We start from the raw sequence: 9368 nt of genomic DNA, 5'->3' as shown, positions 1-9368 counted from the left end.
AGAGGGTGAGCTGGCATTCAGCCCCATGGTGGTTGCTGCTTTCTCTGCACTATGATAACGTCCAGAGTGCCTGGCAGTCTGGGCTGAGTTGGAGGGTAACCTGGCTGCTGGGGAAGGAGCTTCTCCCTGGAATAGAGCCCACTCCCCTTTCCTCCCTGAGGCTGCAGGCCCAATTCCTTTATTTTGAAAAAACAGTGAACAGTTTGCAAACTAGAGGTAGCCCAAGATTGGAGTGGGTCCTATACTCTGGCCTTTGAAAGTCCAGTGTTCCCCAAGGTACCCAGGCCCTTGTGGGTACAGGACCTTGTCCTTCCCATGGCCAATTGATCAGAAGGGCATGATGTGATGGTGTCCCTGTACAGAGCCACTTTGCCACCTCCACCCCTGTTTTCTGTCTTCAGTATGGCCCTGTATGAGACGTGTCCCTTGTAGGAGTGAGGAACTAAGCCCCAGGTCCCCTGGCAGCCTTGTTCTTGGGCACAGCCTTTGCTCAGTCTGGGGCTGGGATGCCTGCTCCCCTGCAGGTCTCAGCTGAGGTATTACAGCACTGCAGGCTGCCTGAGCTGGGGCCTACCAGCCCACAGTTGGTGTACTGGTAGAAGTGTGTTCTGGCTTGTCCTGCATTCTGGCTGATGGCAGGGTTGTTGCTGCTCCTGGTTGCAGGTGCGAATCTGTGGGCCAGTGCATAGGCCTGACCTGGGTGGTCTGGCGCCTTACAGGCAAGCCCCTGACTAGGGCCGGAAGGACATCCTGCGGGTGTGGAAGAAGGCCTCGATCTGCTCCAGCGAGCGGCCCCTGGTCTCAGGCACACAGCAGCCTGTGAAGAGCAGACTGAGCAGGCAGATGGCCGAGAAGAAGAAGAAAGGCACCTGGAGGCCGAAGGCATTCTGCAGTGGGGAGTTGGGGAGGGCGTCACTGGACAGACTCAGCCCCCAGCCGGAATTCCATGGGCTCAGTCGGTCCTGGCAGCCTGTGGGGCATTCACCTGGCCACTGCTCTGCTCTGCAACCTCCCAGCTTTGTCTACTATTCATTCCCAAGCTGCCCCCCAGCCATCCTGCACGGAGACTCCACTCTCTTAGCTACCACACCCAAGCTCCAGGCTGCCTACAGGGCCTGGTGCACAGCATGTTCTGTCAACCCTCCTCCTAACCTCAATCGCCGAGTGCAGAGGGCAGGTTCTGGCTTGAGCTAACCCAGCTGGATTCCCCTGGTAGAGTCCGGAGCTGGCCAGCACTCAGGTGTTTTAAGGGCCTGCTGCCTTGCAGAGCTAGGAGCTAGGTATGTTTAGGAAGGACCTCACAGCATGCTATAGTCAGGTAGCAGAGTTACACTAGAGAAGCCTAGCATCCAGTAGGTCAAGAGACAGTGCAACTGGTCTGGGTTGTATCCTTGGGTTGGGAGGTAACCTGACTCCCCCAAGCAGCCCCCAGTGTTTCTCATAATGGCCTTGGCTGTGCTATCTTGGCCGTTCTTAGCCTGTAAAGGGCCTGTGCTCCTCTCTAGGAGTTGCAGAAGGGAGACTGCTAACGGAGAAACCCAGCCTTGAGTCCTAGGGCCGAACACTCACCACTACCAGCAGGAAGTACTTTGTGAGAATGAAGGCTGTAAGCCAGCTGACCAGCACGCAGAGCCCTGAGGCAGCACCGCGGGCACGCAGGGGCAGAACTTCAGACATGAGGAGCCAGGTGATGGGCCCCCAGCCCATGGCGTAGCCTGCCCAGAAAAGGGGAACAGCTGGGCTCAGGCCTGTGTCTCCTGGGTTGTAAGGAGGTCCTGTCCTCCAGCTCCCCGACCCCTTAGGCAAACCAGGACAGTGGTTCAGAACCCTTGCATCCCCCAGCAGCCCATGCCAGGTGTCCCCAGGGTGCTCCTACCCATAATGAAGAGCATGGTGGCCAGCAGGGGTATCAGAGTGAGGTAATCGAAGGACGTAGTTGAGGGCTGCTCTGTGTTCCCTGGGGTCATGAGCTCCAGTCCCACAGTGCTGTTGGGGGTCAGAGGCCTTGGGCCAAACTGGACGTACAGCCCCAGCGTCAGGTTGGCAACAAACATGACGGATGCTGTGAACACATGGGCGCCTCAGGACCAAGACACTTCCAGCTTGAGACCCTTTCCAAGCCCCACAACACCCCTTGCTGGCCTGTGAGAGGGACAACCTTCCCACCCCCAACACAGGATGGCAAGCTCAGGGTCTTGCCATACCCCTGAGCTAGGTGGGTGGGCTCCTTTGCTCTTGGAGCCCTAGCAGACCTGTCTGAGCAGCTGCCATTTGTCAGGTCCTGGACCATGTGCCAGGGAAGCTTGGGTGTGGCCCAAAGACTGCAGTCCACACAGTGGTTGTAAGTAAGATGCACCCATCAGAGTGGGGACACTCACCTGACACATAGAGCAGGACTTTACGGCCAGCCAGGTCCATGGTGACAGCAGCAATCAGCACAGACACCAGCCTCACAGCGCCCACTATGGCTGCATCCTGCTGAGAGGGCTGTGGGGCAGGGCATTGGGCTGAGAGTCCCGGCCCGGTGTTCCGTGTCCTACCCTGACCCTAATGCATTTTAGGGAACTCAGACCCAAGTCCAGGCTCACTGTCTTTCCACGAGCCATCACATGCACCTACAGAGCCCTAGGTACTTCCTCTGCACCCAGCCCTTACTGGGGGGTTTCCCAGCACAGGCACATCTGCCGTGTCTACTACCAATCATAGTGGGCACAGTGGGTAGCCTGAGTCAGCCTCATCTTTAAACCTCATTGCTGGGAGAACCTGGGGGTGGAGCTGGGCTCTTAAGGACCTCATGGGCCCCGCCTGGGATCTGAGCCTGGGGCCATGGTTCCCAATATTAAATTATTGTGTTATTCTGCATATTTTGAAACACTTAAGCCTCACTCGAGGAAAATGTAATTGAGGCAGGGTGCGACTCAGGAGTCCGGGTCTCAGCAACCTAACTCCCTGGCTGCTCTGCTTGTGTTCTCCCCAGCCATCTTGGGGGTGTCTTTCCGGGCGGTGCTGGCCGGGCGGGTTCTCACCAGCACCACGGACGTGCTGTCGAAGATGGTCTGCAGGTACACGAGGATGGGGGTGATGCCTGTCAGCTGCTGCAGGAAGCGCATCAGCACTGCGATGAGAACAGGCCGGTACACACGGGGGTCCCGGGCCTCCGCCCATGACACTCGGCTACTCTGCAACACAAAGCTTCCGCTGAGAGGCTATGCCAGGCTCTCCAGCCCTGGTCACCCTGTCTTGGCACCTGTGGGTCTAAGGGAGATCTCCTTCTCCCCCTCTTCCAAGAGAGAACCAGCCACCAGAGCCTGCCTGGGCTCTGCACGCTAGTCAGAACCATTCTTGTCTGAGGAAAGGCAGACAAGGCCCAGGGAGGCCCTAGTGAATGTCCAGGGCCACACAGAGCCTTGTGTGTTGGGACCTGAGCAGCCGGTCCCGCCCATGCTGCACCTGTCTCCGAACGTTGTCCTGGATCTGCTCAAACTCCCAGTGGACCTCAGAGTCAGCTCGAAGCCAGGTCAGCGCCTGCAGTGCCTCCTCATCCCGGCCCTTTGAGAGCAGGAAGCGAGGCGAGTTGGGCATGAAGCTAAGCAGCAGGACCATGATGAAGACAGGCCCCTCCCCAGCCACAGCAAGCCATCTCCAAGGCAGCAAAAGACCTGGCGAGAGAGGCTTTGGTGAAGGGCTGGGGCCTCTGAGTAACCACACCACCCTCCCAGCCCAGCCTCCCCTAGTTGCCCATGTTTCTCCAGTAGAGGCAATGAGGGCCTGCAGGGATTGCCTGGACCCTGGCACAAGAGTGAGATCCTTAAATACAATGGGAGAGAGTAGGGTAGGCTGGGCATAGGGCTCTCACCCCGTCATCCAGGCAGGCAAGCTCCTGTGTGGGCTTTCCCCACTAACTGACAGGATACTAGGCAACCTCAGTGCTGCGGGAAGGTGGTCTGAGGCTCCTGCTGCAGGGTAGGCCTCACTGCTCAGAGAAGTGGTACCCATGGGGCCTAGGAAGCCAGGTGTCCTTATCAGTTCTGGGCTCCTTCAGGGAGAGTGCCATTCCCCCCATTTTCGGAACCTTCACGCTGGATTACAGGATGGTACTTGCCAAGGGCATAGAGAGACAGGGATCCAAACACGGCCATGAGCTGCGGTGTGGCCCCCAGGGCCCCCCGAACACCAGGGGGTGCAATCTCAGACACATACACCTGCAAGACACATGCCCCCACTTGGGACTTTAGTGGGAATGCATGTTTCTGGGCCCACCTGGGTGAGAGAGGGGCCTGGGAGCTTGGAAAAGTTGGCAGACCATAGCTCTGACCTTCCCTAACAGAAAAGTATACAGAAGCACTCAGCTCTGATGGGTATGGGGTGGGATGGGCAGGGATACATACAGATGGACTATGATGCTGGGACCCAACCAAGCCCAGGGTATCCAGACCAGGTGCCCGTATTTCTCCTAGTGACCCCTTTTCCCTCTGGGTTTGGCCAGAGGACAAGTATTTGTATAGAGTAATGCATGAGGTAAGCAGTTGGGGCTGGGGCGGGGCTGGGCGGGGTGGGGGCAGGAACTTCCCTTCACATCCCTTGCTCAATACAGATTTTCTCCAGTTGAGCAACGCATCTAACTGAGGTTAAAACACCGGATAGGAAGCTTTTGGTGACAATGATGTCAGCTTCTTTGGTGGAGGGAGCTGAGGTTCCCTGGGCAATGTAGGGGATCTCTCCTGCTCTCACTGAGCAGAGCCTGAGGCAGGGGTGGCCCACAGCAGCCCTGAGGCGGTGGAGACACTTGGCCTTACCGGGATGCAGGCAGCAGTGAGTCCCCCAGCAAAGCCTGTCAGCATCCTCCCCAGCAGGAGCATCCAGAGACCACGGGCGCCCGCCATGAGTGCATAGCCGATGACTGAGGGGACAGCTGAGAACATGATGCTGAGCTTCCGGCCCAGGAGGTCATTGAGAACCATAGCACTGAGGCCCCCAGCGGCGGCACCCAAGGTGAACACGGACTGTAGGGGCGCAAGAAGATGCAGTGGCCTTAAGCGTCTCACCCCCATCAAGAGTCAAGAGACAGGTCCCCAGAGCTGACCCTGAAGCCAGGCACTCATTGGTAGGGAGGCCCCCGTCTGTAGAAGTACACAGCAGCCTGTGGATGATATGTGAGGGCACTCTGCTCTACAGGTGCAGCGGACCACCCGTCTGCAGTGGCTCTGTCCCGGGAGAACCCAATAATTTTTTTTTGAGCCCAAGCACAACTCAAAAACATGACCATCCTGCCTCGGCCTCCCAAGTGCTGAGATTAAAGGCATTCCCCGTGGCTCCCATTCTACCCAAGAGACTTGAAGACCCAGGGCCTTAAGATTTGGGGGTCGCTGGAGTTGCTGTAGAATGAGGGATTTTCCTGGACTCTTGTAACTAATGAGCAGTGGGGACCTGGACACACGGCTTGACTTGTCTAAGCCTCGGTTTCTTAGCTACGTAAATGCGGGGAGAGCACAGGCTGACCCCAGGAGTGGAAGTGTCTCACAAACTATCCACCACGTGCTGTGTGTGCCCTGCCCACCATATTTGTAAATCCCCAGCTCGGAGGGTCTAACGGTACTCTAATGCTACAGTCTTGGGATCCTGGGCTCTCCTGTATTTAACCACACTCTATCCTCCAGACGACACCTCTCATCCTTCTGGCCTCATATTCCTGCCTCCAGATGCCCAGCAGGATGTCGGCTCTGCTGTGGCAGCCTGGCTTTGGGTATGCAGTTGGGAAATCTTCCCATCAGCCCCTCCCCACATCTCAGCAGGACGTCACTTCCTCATGGGTCTTGCCATCATACTAGCAGACGGGAGTGTGTGAGGGAGGGGTACTGGGGCTCTACGGGAGGTGCCAAGGCTGGGTGATTTTAGTTCTCTGTGGTAAACAGGCCACGTGGGTCCATGCTCCCCTACTACCCCATCTGGCTTAGAGAACAGGCCTCACCCCAAACCAGGATGCCTGGATTTTGTTCAGGTGCAGTGCTGGGTCAGAAGAGAGCTTCAGCGCAGGGATGACTGGGGACGTGTAGACCAGGGCATACCCAAAGCTGAAATTGCCCAGCACAGCAGCAAAGGTGGCCAGGAACACCCTTCTGTTTTGCAAGACCCTGGTGGGGGATGGGGTGGAACCAAAGTACTGGGGTCAAGTCCTCTAATTGGATCCTGGGTTCCCAGAGACTTCTGCCTTCCCTGAGCCCAGCGGCCATTCAGTTCAGCAGATAGCAGGGAGAAGCCTGGGTCCAGGGACAGTCAAGTTGGTCCGTCCTTGAGGTCTGAGCAGCTTCTGGAAAATCCCCAGAGTGTCGACTGGGGATGGGGCCCCTTTTCGTCTTCCTGCTGTGCTGCCCAAAGCTTGATCTGTTATCTTAGACCTCTCATCCTCTCCCTATCTGTGACAGGCGGAGACCCCACCCAGTATTTCTTTAGAGGATCTCTTCCCTATGATGGACCAGTTCTTCAAATAGGACTTGCGAGCATGCATCAAGAAAGAGCCGGATGACTCTTGGTGGCCACTCACCAGAAGTCAGTGGCTGCCCAAGATGTGTGACAGTCTGCTGGAGATAAGGCCATCCCAACCTCCCCCAACCCCCCGCCCTTGCCCTGTGACTCTCACCCGGCCCGCGCCCTCTCTCTCGGCGACGCGGGCTCCTCGGGGAAGGTGTCATAGTCCAGACCCTCGGCACTTAGCAGTGGCTCCTGCATGGTCAGCGCAGTCGTTCGAGTGCAAAGTGGACTCCGCAGCAGCGTTAAAGCATCCGCCGGAGCCCCCAGCGCGCGGCAGGCAAAGCTCCGCCCTACAGTCGCGATTGGCTGCAGGGGGGCCCTGCAGGGCCGTGCTGTCCAATGGGATGGCCGCACGCCTCGGATGCAGGATGCAGTCGGGCTCTGGGGCGCGTCCATCCGCGTGCGCTTTGAGCTCCCCCCTTCCTCCCCCACCCCGTTCTGTCGGGGAAACCCGCTCCAAGGGCAGATCGCAGAGCGGGCAGGCACAAACGGACACCTGTCCGGGTGGTTTGGGACCAGAGACCAAGGCCGCTGAGCCCCACTCCCCCAGGCTTGTGTCAAGGGCGTGGACCGTTCCGTGGCTGGGATCAGCTTTAAGGAAGAAACAAGCCCTCTCCTGTCCTATATCTGCCACCCCACTGCTTCCTTCTTGACCCTAGTTAAACCTGGACAGCTTTGGGTGGGTACAGTGAGGGGGGGAGGAGACCTGCGTAGAGACAATTAGGGGTAGCTCCAGCAGGTGTTCTGGGGTGTATCACCCCATAGCTGGGGCAGAACCCAGAGCCTCTCTTCTGGGTAAGCATTTTGAGCTACATTCCTAGCCTCTGTGATTTCCTGATTGTCGAAATAGCTTGGGACTGTACAAAACCATTCCAGTAATGGCATAAAAATAAAGAAAAATCGAAACAGAAACCTCTCTGGATGCCCATTCTAGGGTGTGGGAAAAAACCACAGTCATGATGCCTATTTCTCCTGTGGACTTTTTCGGGCATGGGCGTGGATTCACTTCCTGTTCACATTTATAAGCTGATCCTTTGTGATCAGGTTATTAAAAAACAGTAAAGGGCATTGTAGAAGTCTCAGTTCCCTTTTACTACAATAGAAATACAGGGGACAGGACACTAGGGGCCAGGAAACCACCCATCTCCCACAGCCCACCCCCGGCCAGACCTCTTCGTTCCTTCCTGTATCTTCCTTTAGGGTTTGTTACTTAACAGGGGAGTGTGAATTTTCAGTGGTATTCCACTTCATATGCGATCTCACAATATGTTTGTTTGAATTTTATTTTAGGGGTTGGAGAGATAGATTAGTGGTTGGGATCACTAGCTGTTCTTTTGTTTTGTTTTGAGTCAGTGATGTTCTGTCTTTAAGAAAAATTGTGCCGGGTGGTGGTGGCACACGCCTTTAATCCCAGCACTCGGGAGGCAGAGGCAGGCGGATCTCTGTGAGTTCGAGGCCGGGCTGGACCGACAGCCTCCAAAACAATACAGAGAACCCTGTCTTGTAAAACCAAAAAAAAAAAAAAAAAAAAAAAAAAAAAAGAAACTTGCTTAACATTGGTGTGAAGGTGTCAGATCCCCTGGAACTGGAGTTACAGACATTTGTGAGCTGTCATGTGGGTGCTGGGAGTTGAACCCAGTGCTCTGGAAGAACAGCCAGTGCTCTTAACCACTGAGCCATCTCTCCAGCCCCTGAGCTGGCTGTTCTTGGAGAGGACTCAAGTTGGTCCCCAGCACCACATGCTGGTGCCCAACCCTCCTCTGTACCTCCATCCCAGGGTCCATCGATGCCTTCTCCTGGCTTCAGTTCTGTGATGCAGACATACATGGAGACAGAGCACTCACACACATAAGAATCTAAGGCGTGCGCATCTATTTTTATTTTACGTTGGGTATGTGTTCCTGAGGCTAGAAGTGTTGGACTTCTAGGCAGGCGTGAGTCACCTAACGGTGATGGGAGCCAAACTTGGGTCCTGTGGAAAAGCAGCCTGTTCTTCTAACCACTGAGCCATCTGTTCAGCCCCTACCTCTCTTTTTGAGATAGGGTCTTACTATTCCAGGCCAGCATCACATTTACTAGTTAGCCAACCACTTTAATTTTATCCCCCTGCAGGCCTGGTGTCAGTCTGTGCCAGAGATTAGGCTCAGGCAAGCACTTTACCACCTGGGACACTTCCCAGCCCCTATCTTACTAAGTTATCCAGGCTGGCCTCAGACCACCAAGTGCCTGGGATTGCTAAGTAGGTAGTCAGGCATTAGAAAGCTTGGTGATCTTTGAGGACATCCCTCACACAGTCAGCTTTGGGCCCCATTTCCTGCATCCTGGTGAAGAGGTTTTTACAGAAAGTATCGTGTTGCCCCTTAAAAAAATTATGCCAGGCTATCGCAGCACACACCTTTGATCCCAGCACTTGGGAGGCAGAGGCAGGTGGATCTCTGTGAGTTAATGGCCAGCCTAGTTTACAGAGTGAGTTCCAGGACAGCCAGGGCTACACAGAGAAACCCTGTGTTGAAAAACAAACAAATAAAATGAGACAAGATCTCTTTAGCTATGGCTGGCCTGGAGTTCACTACATAGACAAGTCTGGGTTGAACTCACAGAAATGTGTCACCTCTGCCTCCTCAATGCTGGATTAAAGGTGTGCGCCATCACACCTAGTTTAGTCATCTCTTTTTAAGACTGAAAATATTGAGGGACCCCCCCGATTATTTAAGGGCTTTCTTTTAAAATATTTTTTACTTACATTTTGTTTCTCTCTCTCTCTCTCTCTCTCTCTCTCTCTCTCTCTCTCTGTCTCTCTCTCCTCAAAGAACAACTTGGGGGTAGTTGGCTCTCTTCTT

At 55.3% G+C, this 9368-nt stretch overlaps 1 protein-coding gene across 2 annotated transcripts; it reads right to left on the bottom strand.

Moving 5' to 3' along the window:
• Window positions 1–162: 162 nt before the first annotated feature.
• On the bottom strand, window positions 163–6806 carry Slc2a6 (solute carrier family 2 member 6). 2 transcript variants are annotated; one of them, XM_005085397.4, is made up of 10 exons: window positions 6638–6806; window positions 5969–6131; window positions 4797–5003; window positions 4103–4202; window positions 3451–3659; window positions 3027–3179; window positions 2379–2487; window positions 1877–2062; window positions 1570–1715; window positions 163–887 (listed from the first exon to the last, which is right to left on the bottom strand). In XM_005085397.4, the coding sequence occupies exons 1-10, from the start codon at window positions 6724–6726 to the stop codon at window positions 732–734; spliced, it is 1518 nt and encodes a 505-aa protein (XP_005085454.1). In that variant the 5' UTR covers window positions 6727–6806; the 3' UTR covers window positions 163–731. The 2 variants fall into 2 exon arrangements, with proteins under 2 accessions (XP_005085454.1, XP_012980182.1); XM_013124728.3 differs by lacking the exon at window positions 5969–6131 and having other exon boundaries at window positions 6638–6788.
• Between the last annotated feature and the right edge of the window lie 2562 nt (window positions 6807–9368).

This window comes from Mesocricetus auratus, unplaced genomic scaffold, assembly GCF_017639785.1.
Source record: "Mesocricetus auratus isolate SY011 unplaced genomic scaffold, BCM_Maur_2.0 Super-Scaffold_100004, whole genome shotgun sequence".
Taxonomy (NCBI): Eukaryota; Metazoa; Chordata; class Mammalia; order Rodentia; family Cricetidae; genus Mesocricetus; species Mesocricetus auratus.
Note: the sequence above shows the minus strand (reverse complement) of the source record. Positions and strands in the feature narration are given on the sequence as shown.